Source organism: Hibiscus syriacus, unplaced genomic scaffold (assembly GCF_006381635.1).
Source record: "Hibiscus syriacus cultivar Baekdansim isolate YM2019G1 unplaced genomic scaffold, ASM638163v2 tig00116971_pilon, whole genome shotgun sequence".
Classification (NCBI taxonomy): domain Eukaryota; kingdom Viridiplantae; phylum Streptophyta; class Magnoliopsida; order Malvales; family Malvaceae; genus Hibiscus; species Hibiscus syriacus.
In genome coordinates this window covers 4,911,562-4,928,356 of record NW_024063495.1, presented here as the reverse complement: position 1 = coordinate 4,928,356, position 16,795 = coordinate 4,911,562, and the positions used below count along the sequence as shown (strand labels likewise).

General features: G+C 34.3%; 1 protein-coding gene across 1 annotated transcript; it reads left to right on the top strand.

Annotated features, from left to right (window-relative positions):
• The first annotated feature begins 14,307 nt into the window (after positions 1-14,307).
• LOC120191844 (geraniol 8-hydroxylase-like) lies at positions 14,308-15,911 on the top strand. The gene is made up of 2 exons (XM_039194736.1): positions 14,308-15,227; positions 15,300-15,911. Exons 1-2 carry the CDS (start codon positions 14,340-14,342, stop codon positions 15,909-15,911), a joined length of 1,500 nt encoding a protein of 499 aa, XP_039050667.1. The 5' UTR covers positions 14,308-14,339.
• The last annotated feature ends 884 nt before the right edge of the window (positions 15,912-16,795 follow it).

The window sequence follows — 16,795 nt, the reverse complement described above, 5'->3', positions numbered from 1 at the left end:
GAGTCCTTGGTTGATCAGATCGTTTCCAAGTTAGTTGGCCTACAACAGATCAATGCGTCTGGGGCAGGTTCACAAGAAGGGGTAACTATACCACCTACCCCACAAGTGGTTGTCTCACCTGAAATTATACCGGAACTTCGAAGGGACTCATCTACTGCAAAAGCGAAGCCCTCATCCTCTGTATTTAACCTTTAGAATAACTCGGGTTATTACCATATACCGGATTCGGACAAATAGGACAAATCAAAGAAGATGGAGGAGAAAATCAAGCAATTGGAGGACCAAATGAAGGTAGTTAAAGGAGACCATGACTACCCTGGAGTCGATGCCGTGGAGCTCAGTCTAGTCTTAGACTTGGTTCTTCCTCCGAAATTCAAGTCCCCAAAATTCGAGAAGTTTAAAGGGAACAACGATTCATCCGCACACATCACCATGTTCTACCAAAATATGACGGGATATGGAGGAAACGACCAACTCTTGAATCACTGCTTCCAGGAGAGTCTGTAGGGCTCAGCCATCCGGTGGTACAATCAGCTCAGCCGAACCCATATCAAGACTTGGAAGGACTTAGCCAAGTCATTTTTGGAACAATATAAGCATATTAACGATATGAGACCAAACCCTTAGATGAAAAGGAAACTAAAAAGTTGTTTTTACAAACCCTGAAAGCACCTTACTTCAGAAACTTGGTGGCAATTACATCGGGAACTTTCTCAGATCTAGTTATAGTTGGTGAGATGATCGAGATAGCTATAAAACAAGGAAAATTGAGGGAAGTGAATCCAGTGATAAGCTTTCCATTAAGAACAAAGAGCGAGATATAAACAATGTCAACACCTACAACGCCAACAAAGGTGTTACGATCTCAAGTTTGAAAATCACTGTTGTTGTACCATCCGGTACTTCTAAACGAACTCAGAGAGAACCAAGGAAAGAAAAGATTCGCATCAATCCAATCCCAATGACATATGAGGAGTTACTCCCAACGCTAATTGAGAAGAATCTTGTGACTCCGGTTCAGTCTAAACCTAGAGAGACCCCATATCCTGAAGGCCATAATATTAACACCATATGCAGCTATCATATTGGGAGCTCAGGGCACACCACTGAGAACTGTGGGGCATTGAAACGTAAGGTCCAAGATCTGATCGATTCAGGGGTATTTACTTTCAATATGTAATGGGGCATTCTGATCGAGAGTCAGATGGGGCATCCATCGAGAATTTTGTTGCATTATCCATCATATCATCTTGTTTGAAATTATTTTTCTCTTGTGCTTCTTATGTTTAAAAGTCACTTGACGTTTAAACATTTTAAATAAAGTACTTCCTTCTGAGGAAATGAGCAAATTTTAATCTTAAATTCCTTGAATATAACCTTAATTAGAAGCTTTTTAATAATTAAGGTTGTAAATCTTTGATAAATGACAAGATTGAACCCCACATTATAAGGACCCCTTTATCCTAATTTAAAAGATACACCAGACTACATCCCCTTATCTTACGGGGACCGAGCTAAGTTTTCTCTTCTCATGAAGAGTTCATCAATGAGCGGATAAAATGGGGCATCTAGTACTTGAAATTGCAAAGCTAATTGGTTTCTACTTCTGTTAATGACGTTCAATGATGATCATGATCTTCTTAGATGGAATGGTCAAGTAGGTGAATCTAGTTTAGGTCAGTTGCTTGGGAATTGAACTCTAACGATGAGATTTTCTGACTTTCAAAAACACCTAGACTATAACAGGTTCTTCTTGACAAACTTAAGAAATTGGATCCGTATACCCAAATTATAATATTATATATATACAATTGAGTTATCCCTCTAGAGCAATTGGTTAAACGCCCCAACTTTATGGATAATATTCATCTAGCCTGATAAATGTGATTATACTATACAATAAAGCTTGAGATGTCCCTCTAATGTAATTGGTTAAATTCCCCGGCTTTATGGATAAGATTCAGCTAACCTGATAAAGGTATTTACATATTGAGTTGTCCCTCTAGAGCAATTGGTAAAACGTCTCGGCTTTCTGGATCCAGCTAGTCTTTTAATGGTAAATTTAAATAAGGAGTTTTAGTAAAAATGGACTAAAGGAGTTAAGGAACACCTATTATAGTCAAACACACACTAGCACTCAAGAATCTCATTTTTAGACCGATATTTCTGCACTACCTTTGTTAGAGGAGCTTACAAAACTTGAACAAATGGAATATTTCAGAGAACTGAAAAAGAAGTATTCTGAAAGGTCTAGCCATTGATTATACTAGTTGTGTCATTTTGTTCGCCTCCGATCAAAATGTCAAATCAAGAAAAAGGGTATGCCATAATCTTCACGATGACCGAATCGATGAAACAAATCTTAATAACCCACCTCTAAACCAACTTTTCGATCTTGATATTTGTCAAAGATTTACAGCTATCAAAGCTTAAAAGAGAATTTGATTCTTTTGACATCCAATAAACTCTTGTTTTATGATTTGCTTCAATTGTGAAACCTAGAAGGAGAAAATATTTTTCAAAACTCCTTTTAATATTTTTTAAAATTTTGAAAATTCGAAGAAAAAAAAACATTTTCAAACAAGATGAGTTCTCTAGAAGCATGTCTTGGAAATCAACGAATGTCTCTCCGAAGCTCAAGATTGAAACTAGGGCAGGAGAAGCCAAATTTTTGGGGCAAAATTTGTTGGAGCAAGGAAAATAAATTGTCTTAGGTCGAGGTTTGCAAGAGTACACCCTGGTGGAAATGAAGACAAACTGAGTCAGAGATAGAATGAAGACTACTCATGCAATTATTCCCTTCACAGAGCAACATTCTGTTTTAAGCATATTAAAGAATCCAAGATCAAGAATCAGAAATTCAAGATTCCAGCATCAAGAGTCATCAAGACTGACAACCAGGGATTGAGATTTCTATCCAAACCCTAAAATAACATGTTTTGGATATACATTTTAGGCATACATAAGAGCATCACATCCATAGCATCACATATGTGCATAATTTTGCAGATTCATGCTAGAGTCAATTTCAACTTCTTAGCGAAAGTTTTGAACTCAAAAGAAATGCAATTTACAAGTGTGGATCTGAACTTCACAACAAAGAACATCCAATTAAAAGCTCAATCTCACAGCGAATGAGGCATCCACAATTTCAAATTCACGAAAAAGGATATCGTGCCAGATGAAGTGATCTAGTGTCACAACAAACATGTCATCCGCAGATTTGACGTCCTTAAGTCAACGATTAAAGCTTCTGAAATGATTTCTTTAACATGCATGAACAAGCATATTATCAATCACATTTAAGATTGTTTCTGTCGAAACAAGGGGTCACTCGCTCAAGACTAATTTACTCAAAACAAAGTTTTGTCTCTCTTGAGATGGTTTCTCTTAAAACAAATTTTGTCTCTCTTGAGACATTTTCTCTTAAAACAAATTTTGTCTCTCTTGATATGGTTTCCCTTGAAACAAAAACTTTGAATTTGTTTTCCTTGAAACAAAGTTTTGTCTCTCTTGAGACAGTTTCTTTTAGAAACAAATTTTGTCTCTCTTGAGACATTTTCTCTTAAAAACTTTTGTCTCTTTTGAGACAGTTTCCCTTAAAACAAAATATGTAATATCCCCCATACCGGGTTAGTGATTAAATTGTGAAATTTTAAAATTTAGTGATGAAAGTTAATAAATTGAAAGTTAAAGGAATTGATTGAAATATTTGGTGTAGGATCAATTAGCAAAGCATGGGGAACTAAAGGGGCAAATGAGTCTTTTGACAAGAAAATAATTAAATATTTCTTAAGGATATTTAATAAACCACGTGGAAAGCTAATGAGAAAAACAAGGTTCTGGATATTTCTTTCTTCTTCCTTCTCATTCTCTGCCGTGAAGCCAAGCTAAAGGTGAGTTTTCTTGTGTTCAAATTCTTGATGAATTTAAGGTTGCTTATTGATCCTTAGTTGATAACTAAGCTTAAGGAAAGCTTAGATTATCTTAAAACCATAGGATGAGGAGAATATGAAGAATCAAAGAAAGGAAGTAGAAAAGTGAAATCTTGGATTAGAGTTCCTAATAAGAATTAGAAGTGGGATTTGACTTGTCATAAAGCTAACTAAGAGGTATGAAGTGTTAGAATTCAAATTAGAACATATTGGAATTTGGGTTAGATTCTTAAACTATACATGGAGAATTGGATTTTTTAAGTTTTAAAAGTATGGAATGGATAATAATTAGTTTAAGTAAGAGTATGCAAGTTAAGGATATAAAAAAGAGGGGAAATATAAAGTGTTAAGTAGACTAAGAAGAGATTTTCGTGCTAAAATGACAATTCTGGGCAATGTGCATCGATGCACATTCATTGTGCACCGATGCATCAAAGATAAATCCCAGCAATTGTTTAAGGTGCATCGATGCACATGAAGTGCATCGATGCATTAATTTAAAAGAAAAACATTGAATGCCATCGATGCATAAGGAGTACATCGATGCACCCCATTAAATACAAACATCGAATAGGATTTATGCATCGATGCATGGTGTAGTGCATCGATGCATACCTCCATTAAAAGATGAAAATGGCTTTTCTTTTAGCCTAAGAAATGATAGTTTAGAATATATTAATTAGTATACTTATAAGTATCAATGAATTACTATGTAGATATCGAGCCTAAACGAGTTCTGGAACAATCGACAAGTAGGATTGATCGAGGGAAAGACAAAGAAATCTAGGTGAGTGCATATACATAGTATGAATATGTATTCTATTCAGTTATAGACTTGTGATAAGTCTAGATTCAATATTTTGATACATGATCGCATTTCATATTATGATACATAACATAAATTCATACCATATGCATTATGTGACATGAATATGCAAGAAAAAGTTATATGTCTATGTGATAAAGGTATGAAAATAATATGTCTACGTGATACAAATTATGTGAATGGTGAAAGCCCATGTTATGTAGATGAGAACTATAGGTATAGTTGGCATGCCAAAGGTAGAGGGTCTACGCGGTCTTTCGGGATATATATATATTCTTTGGAACATGTGTGAAGTCTTGTGAGACACATACTTGATCCCTAGTATATGTATATAATTCTTAAGGAATGATATGTGGTCCTTATGGACATTATTATATGGCTCTACGGTGCAATTCTACGCGGTACTCTGTTGCAATTCTACGTGGCACTTCGGTGTAATTATACGAGCTGTGGTGACAACATAGCGCACAACCTCACAATACTCACATACCTTAGGTTCTCAGTATGGTACCATGGGCTAATGAACTTAATAAGGTGAACTTATGAATGTGAATTTGATAAGTATATGTGTAAGAAACATGGTTCTGGTTATTACATTGTTTACATATATCTTATCATTGCAACCCATCTCATTTTGGCAATTCCTTTATATTTATTGATATTATTATATTGCCTCACTAAGTCGATGACTTAGCATGTGAGTGTTTCACACGTAGGATCTGATAAAGTAGACGATTGAGGTTAAGCAGCTGGACAACATTACTCTTGCAACTATCAGATCAGAAGCAACTGAATCAGTAGGTCATTTTGTTATGTAAATAGATGTTGGCATGTAACTAAAGGGTTAAGTTGTGTATGCTCTGAGTATTTTGATAAACTTGTATTAATATATGTATATTATTGTATTTTTAATAAAATAAGTTCAAATGTTTTATCGGTTTTTTTTAAGTATTGTTTTGTTTAGTCAATGTGACATCCTGGACTCGTATCCGGGTCAGATATGAGTTGAGGATGTTACAAAATCTTTGAATCTGTTTTCCTTGAAACAAATTTCGTCTCCTTTGAGACAGTTTCTTTTAAAACAAATTTTGTCTCTCTTGAGACATTTCTCTTAAAAAATTTTGTCTCTCTTGAGACAGTTTCCCTTGAAACAAAATCTTTGAATCTGTTTTCCTTGAAACAAATTTCGTCTCCCTTGAGACAGTTTCTTTTAAAACAAATTTTGTCTCTCTTGAGACATTTTCTCTTAAAAATTTTTGTCTCTCTTGAGACAGTTTCCCTTGAAACAAAATCTTTGAATCTGTTTTCCTTTAAACAAATTTCGTCTCCATTGAGACAGTTTCTTTTAAAACAAATTTTGTCTCTCTTGAGACATTTTCTTTTAAAACAAATTTTGTCTCTCTTGAGACATTTTCTCTTAAAAAAAATTCTCTCTTGAGACAGTTTCCCTTGAAACAAAAATCTTTGAATCTATTTCCCTTGAAACAAATTTTGTCTCTCTTGAGACAGTTTCCCTTTAAAAAAATCTTTTAATATGTTTTCCTTTAAACAAATTTTGTCTCTCTCGAGACAGTTTCTCTTGAAAAAATTTTGTCTCCCTTGAGACGGTTTCTTTTGAAACACAAAATCTTTGAATTTATTTCCCTTAAAACAAAATTAAGTTTACCTTGAGACCATTTCTCATGAAACAATAAATATCTTTGAGATCGTTTCCCTTGAAACGAATTCTGTCTCTTTTGAGACAACTTCTCTTGAAGCATCATCTGAATCATGTCATTCAAATCAGAGGCAAATCAAATTTACAGCATAGCTGAAGGCAAGAAGGGATATCTATAAAAACTGACGAGTTCGATTCTATTCAGCTTGATACCGTATCAACCACATGGTGGAGTCCAGGAACTACTTCCTAATACTTTGAGTTCGATTTCAACTTCGCGACGAAGGATTCTGCGCTCAGAATTTTCCAGTTTCGACTTAACCTCACGAACAGGGAGTCATTTTATACTTCAATTCAGATTGAGAAATCAGTCTTAATATCGGATTTCAACTCTACAACAGAGGATATTCGATATGGCCAAAATTCTTGTCTTGTAATCTTTGCTCTATTTTTGTTACACGATAATGAGCAAAGAATGGCAGTTGAAGACACTAAATTTTGTCCTGCATTATTTTACATATTTGCTTTATTTTATATATACATATTTTTACACTTCATGTCTACATATTACAGGCCCAGAACTATTACAAAGCATATGTCCCAAATACAAATAAAAAACAGGCCCAACGCACTCACCCAAATCAACAGAACACATGAACTGGAAACCCTAGCTTTCGTGTCTTATCCAGCGCCGCAAGGAGACTCCCAACCGCTCGGTCGCCATTTATCACGCTCCACGCAACCGATTATCTCGTCAACAAATGAATCATGCGTCAATGGGACTTCTCACCTCCAACAACCCCGCTTTCCTCGGTACAAGATAACCACCAACAAGCAAGGAGTTAGAGTTCTATTAGGACTAAAAGTAGTCTAAAAAGAGTGTTGTTTTTTCTTCTAAATAAATGTAAAATCAACTTGTAATGGGGTGATTCGAAAATACGAAATAAAAGAAAAATATTTCGAGCAAAACTACGAGCAATATCAAGGCAAAACCGAAACTTTTTTGAGTTTTTGTGAAGAACAAAAGGTAAAGTTCATACCTTTCTTCGTTTTGGTGGCTTGCATGTCGTTCCTTCCATGTTGTTTTTTATTCAAACCATAAAAAGAAGTGTTTTTCAGCTGAGGAACAAAGTGAGGCCATTCTTTTTTTTCGAGATCTTTCTTCCTAGATCTACGCTTTTCTGGGATGATTTTTGAAAAATGGTTTTGATTTTGGAAAAGGAAATTTGAAAAGTATTTAAAAAAGCAAAAAAAAAAAAAGGTTTTCGCCGTCGATGAACGGCGCCGGCCGCTGAGGCGGCACGGGGTGGCTGGAATCTGGGCATCAAGAACACGACAGCTTGTGTTCTTCATTTGGAAGACCAAGTTGAGAGCATTTTCTGGAATGGGGGGGCTCTCACGCGTGAAGAATAGAGAAATAAAGATTTTAAAAAAAAATTGACATTTATATGGGACCCATGGACCTAGTTTGGCCTGCGTGTTGACCCGTTTCTCACCCTGGACCTGCTTGTTTTTGAAGTAATTAGGGTTAACCACGTTTGGCACCCTTCTATTTTTAAAAGGTTCCATTTTAACCCAAAATTCGATTTAATTCGGCTTCTAGTCTTGATTTTACTTTAATTTGGGAACCCAATTTATTTTTTTTACAATCTAATCCCTTCACAGTTGAGTTTCTTTTTTTCTGATTTTGGCCTATTTAAATATTTGTTTTATTTTATTTCTTCATTAGTATATATATATATATATATATAATTATTTCTTTGTTATTATTTTCCCTCTTTTTTATATATATATATATATATATATATATATATATATATATATTTACTATAATAACTATTTTTAGTACTTTATCCTATTATAGTTATATATATTTCTGTTATATCATTATTTTGTAAATATGCATATATATGTATTATTTTCTTACTTATCCAAATGTTCATATTATTTATACTATTATTTTCCTATGTTTTATTTATTTCATTTTTTACTCTTTTCATTTTGTTTATTTTATTTACTTATTTTCTTTATCCTCTTATTCTTGTTTCTCTATTTTCATTTTGTTTTGGGTGTTACTTGTTATCTTTATTCCATTCTTGTCTTTGTCTTTTTTTACTCGTTTTATTTCATCTCCTTTATTTCACTTATCTTTATTTTTTGTTGTGTCTGATCATTTTTTCATCTAACACGTTCCTTGATTTTTTTAAAGGATGTTTTCAAATTGATCTAGGGTAAGTATTCGGATCGATATCTTACCTTTCAATTTAAACTTATAATTTTCTTAATTAAAGCTAACTGGAAATTGCGTAGTACCGAAGGGGCAGTTCAAGGGTGCTAACCCTTCCTTGACTGTAACCGACTCCCGAATCCGACACATCTTTGGTAAGACGCAGATAAGGTATCTGGTCAACCCATTTTTTATAAAATAAATTATCGGTGGCGACTCCTAATCCATTTTCCTAAGTCGAAGCCAAATTCTAGGGCCCACCCGAAAGACGGTTCCGACACATACTTTGCGAAGTGTTCTCCAAAGTGGCGAAATCGGTAACCACGGCAGCCCGACTTCGTAATGGTTGCAGGCTCGAACGGAATCGATAACGGTTTGGTTCAAGAACGTAAGGTCCTGTGTTTGAAGGATCTCTTTCGCCGTTGCTTCCGACGAAACGACGATGGTGAATAAGGTGTCGAGTTTGAGACTCATAACGGGGCCATGAATCTGTGCAAATTTAGCCAAGGACCTGTGGCGTTTATCTCCGAGATCGAAAAGATTGTCGACGTTTGGCAGCCGCCTTGGACACAGGTGGGAGCTTGCTTTGATCACTTGGTTTACTTCCGTTTCTAAACAAGTTGAAAGCTTGAAGCAGGAGCCATGTAAATAGTATAAAGAGAACAGAACTTGTAAACAACTCCTTGATAATACAGATTGAAGCTTGGTGTTAATTAGTTTTAAAGCTTTTTCATATATATATAATGGACCGAGGAAAATGACGAGAATGATCGTTTTTTTATAAATTTTAAATTATTTATATATTTTTTATTAAAAAAATTGTTTTTGTTCTTTAAAATTTTATAATTCGTTTTCCTTTTAAATATTTATAATTCATTTATCTTTATATAAAATTATGTATTCTTCTATATATATTTATCATAAATCCAAAAAATTTTAATAATTTGAGATAATTATACTATAATATTCGTTCATTTTTTTTAATTATTGTTAAGACATATTGTAACACCCTAATTTAGGGCTAAATTTTAGAAATTATAAAGTATTAAATTTAAGTTGTATTTTGGAAGAAATTGAGGATTTAAGTGTAAAATCGTAAAGTTGACAGACCATTTTAGAAAGTGTAGGAAATTCAGGGACCCAGTCCTGAATTTACCCATTTTTCTTAAATGTTGAATTATAAACTCTCTATCCCCATGTAATCTGGTTTTTCCCATATTAATTTTCCCAGGTTATTTTTCTCATTTTCTCTACCCCGCCAACCCTCATTTCACATCTGATTTCTCTACCGTCCGACCACCGTTCGTCGATCTGAAACCATCATCGCGTTCGTTATCAACCGATTAACAAAAGCCCTCAAACATCTCATCGTGAATCGGCATCGTTCGTCGTAAATCTCAATTAGAAGTATCATCGGTTTTAACTCAATCTGGGTTGGTTTTCCGTCGATCCGGTCACTCGTTTTCGACACCTCCCACACCATCGTGTTCCTTGCATCGTTCCGAGTCCTCCGGTGCCCTTCTTGTATCCGTTGTCGCCGGCACGTGAGGGAGGTGAGGAAGCTTAAGTTTCCGACATTTTAAAATCGAGCTTTACACCATTCAAAATTGTGAACCGAGCTTGGTAAGTGTCTCAAAATGCCTTAAAATAATTTTATGAATTTTTCTGGAATTTTTTCGACCTTCTAGGCCTCCGCACGCTCCTCCACTCGCCACCCCTATGAGTGGGCTTCGTCTGGATCAGCTCGTTGACTTTGACTGAGTCAACCCATTGATATTTGACTGTTGACTTTGACTGAGTCAACTCGTTGATCGTTGACTTTGACCAAAAAGTCAAAATTTTGGAAAGTCACATTTTATGTTTTTCAACGTCCTGAGTCTGATTTCGAAGTCCGTTCACCAAATTCTAACCCGATAATTTTTTTTCACTGATTAATCACCAGATTCGATCCGTTTTTCGCAGTTAAGCTTTGTTTCTGATGTAATTTTGATTGCTTTGTATCCGAGGAATTAGTGGATGTTGAATTAAAGATCGAGGGTGATTGAAGGGAATTTAAATGGTCGATCAGTATGACACAGAAATCGAGGTAATACATTACTACCTTTTCATGCTTTATGGAACATATTGATATTAGTAAATGCATGAATATGAAAATGCTTGAACTCATCTGTATAGTTAGGTAATTCTTACACTCGATATGAATGCAGTAAAAAGACGGTAACTAAATAAAATTCTGATGGCTTGTACAAGAAATTAGAAGTTTGATAAGGAATAATTTCAAGTTCAGAGATTATTTGGAAAAGCATTTAACTCTAGGATCTCTAAATTCTATTTATCCTTTTTAAGAGTTTTAATACCGAAGTTACCTATTTAAGGAATTATGAAAATGCCCTTGAGATGTAAAAATGGTCCGAGTTGACCCTGAATGAGAAAGTACCCTGAGAATTTGTACCTAACCCGATAAATTACTGAATTAATTGTTAAGATCCTACTTTGGTATAGAAAATTTTTGATAATCCGTTAGTAACAATTGAGAAGGCAATTGACCCGAAAATCTCCAAGTTATGAATAAATACTTGAAGAATAATTCATCGTGGGTGTTCTTTTGTCAGAATTGTTCGAAAGGACTGAAATAGATGATAAGTTTGAATTAAATAATAAGATCAGACGTAAGAAAAAGATTGAAATACCCTGGATCTATAAAATGACCAAAATACCCTAGAATGCAAATAACCCAAGACTATCAGCAAGCCCATAAAGGATTGAATACCCTTCTGATTACTTAGAGCCTCCAAATATTTTATGATCCTGATGAATCACATTCTGAATAACTGATTATTCCGTCAGCTAATGAACTCTTCCGATAGTGATTCTAACTTCTGGCATCTTATCGGTATACTAAAGTACGTGTTTCTCTGCCCGATAAGATTATACAGTATCTCCGAACCATATCTAAAACCTCTAGTGTGTTCCCTTATCACCAGGATGTTTTCTCTGATTTCTGTTATGATTTCTGATCTCTGTTATGATTTCTGATCTCTATTATGATTTCTGATCTCTGTTATGATTTCTGATCTCTATTATGATTTCTGATCTCTGTTATGATTTCTTATATTTGTTATTATTTTTTATCTCTGTTTTGATTTCTGATATCTCCGTTATTGATGGAAAATGTTTTATTCGGGCCACTTTGGGATATGGTATGAAGACTCTAGCAGTTCAGGCGCTACGGTTAATTCCTTTTATACGTTCTGCACTGACTGGTAATCCCTTATGGACCTAAGTCGAGCCTTGGGTAGGCTTTGCGAACCTGAGATTTTTCTTGGGTAAGCCTTCGTGGCCCCTGGAATTATCTTGGGTAGGCTCTCATGCCCCAAGGTAATCCTTTAGGTTGTGCAGTTCTAGGGAACTGCACATGGCATTCGGTTGGAGGACGATTCAGAGTTTTTAAATTAAAAATTCCTATGATGTTTTAATGACTGTGATCTGTACTAATTTTTAAAAAAACATAATTGTTTTAAATGTTTTGCGGGAACACACTAGACAACCTATTATGATCTCCTAAACCCATACATCCGAAATATTTCCATCTGAACTGGAAGCTTACAGTCTGTTACTACCTAAAATATCCGTAAGATCTTCGCTCAGCATAAAAATCTGTAGATGTCTGAACCAATAAGGAAACATACGATTATTTGTTATATGCATATCCAGTAACATCATCTGGTAGTTATGTATTACTGAGCTTTCCAAAGCTCTCTCTGTTACTCACCTTTTCAGGTTAAAAGAATTGTATCAGTGTATCTATCGACATCAGTAAGGGAGTTCTTCCGGCGTTGCTTGCAGAGTATGGTACATGTGATCAAGGGGCATATATGTTGTATTTTGTTTTATATTTGAGTCTAAAAATCAGTTTTATTTCTAAATACTAATAAATTTTATTTTGTATTCATAAATCATTTTATGAGTTTACATGTTTTGATAAAAGTTTAAAATTTTCTGAGATTTTTACGGTGGGTCGCTCCGGTGTTTGAACTCAAAATCTCAAGAGAAAATTACACTCCTTTTTAGTTTTTACTATTAAGATCATTCAATGAGTTTAAAAAATTATATTTTTAAATATTAGTATGAGGGGACATTTGGTTCACGGAAAAGATAATTACTATGGAGAATAACCTTTTTTCGGAATCACATACACACGTTTGATTTAAGAGCGTTCCCTGGGTAATGAACCTAACAAGGTAGTACATTATTCATAGTAATATGTCAAGTAATGTTACATTTTGATAATTTTATTCCCAAAAGTAATCTTACAATCCATAAACCAAATGATCTCTAAGGATCAAAGTTAGAAATTTTTATTCGAGGTCAAAATTAAATTATAAATTTTTAATAAATTAATGTCAAAAAATTAATATTAAACAGACTAAATTGAATTAATGATTTCCAAGGGGATAAAATAATAATCTTGTCATTTTATCTAAGAGGGCCAAGGTCTCTCTATGCTTCCTTTAGACTCATCATTCTTGTTTCCTAATTTTAAATAATAATTTTTCATTAATTTTTTTTTATTAATTATAAGGGTTGTCATTTTTAATTTCAGTCTATATAATTTTTTTAATCCCCAAATTTAAAAAATAATGATTGATATTTGATCATTTATAATATCAACTCATCTTGTTTTAATCATTGAGGGGATATATCCTCTCCTTAATTTGATGATAAAGTCTCCAACTTTAATAAAAAATGTGAGATACAACAATGATAACACAACCTAATATAAAAATCTAAGGATGTGAAGAAAATAAAATAAAAACCTTACCATTATATGCTTAACCATACCAAAAAAATTATTAATAATCTTCATGTCTTCATTCAAAACTAGATGCAATATAATCAATCAGACGTATTATTTCATAAATTATTATGAATGTATTGACAAACTGCAGTGAAACGATATAACTATGAAAGACCGTCGACTTTTCCTGATTAAAAAGCACATCATAAATACAACACGAAACTAAGGAGGGGCATGGGTTGGGTTTTGGCCAACCCTACCTAACCAAAAAATTTTACATCCTTCACTCGACCCGACCCGATCCGAAAAATATATACCCTTCTCCCAACCCGAACCCGACCCGACTTTTTGAGATAAAATCTGAACCCGATCCAACTCGACCCGAAATAATAAAAAATATTATTTTTATTCAATAAAAATAGTTATTTAATTGAAAAAAAATTATATATAGAGGGTATTATTGTAATTATTTCTAAATATATATGGTAAAATTATATTTTTTTAGGTGGAGTTTTTCACCCTAAACCTGAATTCAACCCAACCCAAATATCATATTTAAAATATCCGATCTGAACCCAATTTTTTTAAAAAAACTCGACCCAATCGATCGGAACCAGCCGGGTTCGAGTCTCATGCCCATCCCAAAACCCTAAATTTTAATAATTGGTCCCATTTGGAATAACCGTGTATGACTAATTTTTACCAACCTTACCAAGCCTATTAAAAATCATTAATACCATAGGTAATTAGTACATCAAACATCAATGCTACTTTTTTCTTGTGAATTACCATTGGGTAGGAAAAAAATCAACATAACTTGTTTCTGTTAGCTTTGGATCGCAGACACACATTTACGTCACTCACATAGCTTTCAAACAGAGACGAACTTTGGAGAAATGGACTTGTTTACAAGTTCTTTGCTATGTCTGCTTTTCACATGGCTCCTTCTTCAAGCTTTCAACTCATTTAGAATTGGAAGAGAAAGCAAGCTCCCACCCGGTCCAAGGCGGCTGCCAATTGTCGGCAATCTCTTCGATCTCGGCGATAAACCCCACAGGTCTTTTTCTAAGCTTGCTCAGATTCATGGCCCCGTTATGAGTCTCAAACTCGGCACCTTGTTCACCGTCGTCGTTTCATCGAAAGCAATGGCCAAAGAGATCCTTCAGAAACAGGACCTCAACTTCTGTAACCGAACCATCGTGGATGCTGTTCGAGCCAGCCAACACTATGAATTCGCGCTGCCATGGATACCCGTGTCGCCGCTTTGGAGAACTCTTCGCAAGGTATGTAATACTCATATTTTCAGTAACCAGAAACTCGATGGCAATCAGTACCTGCGTCGGAACAAGATCCAACAACTGATTGCTCATGTTCGCGAAAGTTGTCTTAAAGGTGAAGCCGTTAACATAGGCCAAGCTGCTTTCGATACTACGATTAATTTGATGTCCAACACTATTTTCTCTACGGATTTGGTTGATCCAAATTCATCTATTGCTCGAGAATTCAGGGAAACAATTTGTAGTAGCATGGTAGAGGCCGGGAAGCCTAATTTGGCTGATTATTTCCCTTTGCTTCGAAAGATTGATCCTCAAGGTATACGACACCATATGACTGTTTATTTAGACAAGTTACTTAATATTTTGGGTAAAATGTTCGACGAAAGATCAGAATTAAGAAAATCCCAGGATTCTACTGCATCAAATGATGTTTTGGATACTCTTCTTGACGTTGTTGAAGAAGGAATCGAGGAGCTTAATAAAACTCACGTCACACACTTACTTTTGGTAATCTTTTCATCTTCTTCCTCTTTATAAATCAACATGTTTCTTGTGTCGTTTAACCATGTTAGATGACAGGTTTTATTTGTTGCCGGAACTGATACAACATCAAGCACATTAGAGTGGGCAATGGCAGAACTAATTCAAAACCCACATGTTTTACTTGAAGCCAAAAAAGAATTAGAGCAAACAATCGGCAAAGGGCATCCAGTCGAGGAATGTGATATACATCGTTTACCATATTTACAAGCAATCATTAAGGAAACATTTCGACTTCACCCGACTGTCCCACTATTACTCCCTCGCCGAGCCGGCTCCGATATCCACCTTTGTGGTTTCAAAATTCCCGAGGGTTCACAAATGTTGATTAATGTATGGGCTATCGGTAGAGATCCAAGAATTTGGGAGAATCCTAACAAGTTCATACCAGAGAGATTTTTGGGATGTGAAATTGATGTGAAAGGTAGGGACTTTGAGTTGATTCCATTCGGAGGTGGACGACGACTGTGCCCAGGGTTGCCTTTGGCGAATAGAATGTTGAACTTGATGTTGGGATCTCTTCTAAACTGCTTTGACTGGAAACTTGAAGGTGGAATCTCATCAAATGAAATGAACATGGAAGAAAAATTTGGACTCTCAGTTCATATGGCAGAACCTTTACGGGTAATTCCTGTTCTTGTCTTGGAGTAATATTTAAAATCATAGTAAAAATCTTCAAAAGAATTTGCTTATGTTATAACAGTATTGTTAATTTCCATTCAAATGATAAAAAAACTTGTCTACTATTAAAAATGAAATACTAAATAATAATGAATCAAAATCAAATATTTAGAATTGCTTGAATCTCTTCTTCACTGTAGATTCTCTTTTCATCTATCATATACATGTTTTGGAGGTTGTTGATACAACATAAAGGGTTACGTCGGCCGAAACGATTCACCCTTTTTAGTTAGAACCAAAAATCGCATTCGATTGTTGGTCGACCGATAATGTTACATTCCTTTCATATAAGTTGGGTCATTGCATTAATAAGTGAGTTGATCGAATGGTGAAGACTGATAAATGCATCGTAACACTTTATGATATCGTAAACAATATTAAAAGATATATTAATTATTTAAACTTATATATTATTAAAAATACTATATACTTATAATAAAAACAATAGAATTATACATAAAACATATATTAATTTAAAATATTAATCATTTAAACTTATATAATATTAAAAATATTATATACTCATAATAATACTAAATTAAAATAATTAATATTAAATAAAAAATATATCGATATTTATCGAAACTCAAACGACTCCTCGATTTTCTTCCGTATAAAGTAAAGGGTAAGATAATCTGTTTAATTGTTTGCCTGTTTTGTACTAGGATGGGATGATTTTATAGGCGGAGAGGGAGAGACGAGAAAACGCGAGAAAATGTTATTTAACCGTTAAAAAGTTAACGATAATGCTCACATATCAACATAAAATAATGTTACATCATTATTTAAAAAATAAAAAATGACACACCAGTGGTTTTATTAATCTTTTAACGTCTAATGAACAAAATAAATCA

Excerpts from the sequence above, each read along its gene's own strand:
- LOC120191844 (XM_039194736.1), top strand. The coding sequence starts at position 14,340 with ATGGACTTGTTTACAAGTTCTTTGCTATGTCTGCTTTTCACATGGCTC. Across the intron at positions 15,228-15,299 it reads ACGTCACACACTTACTTTTG|GTTTTATTTGTTGCCGGAAC; the intron begins GTAATCTTTTCA and ends GTTAGATGACAG.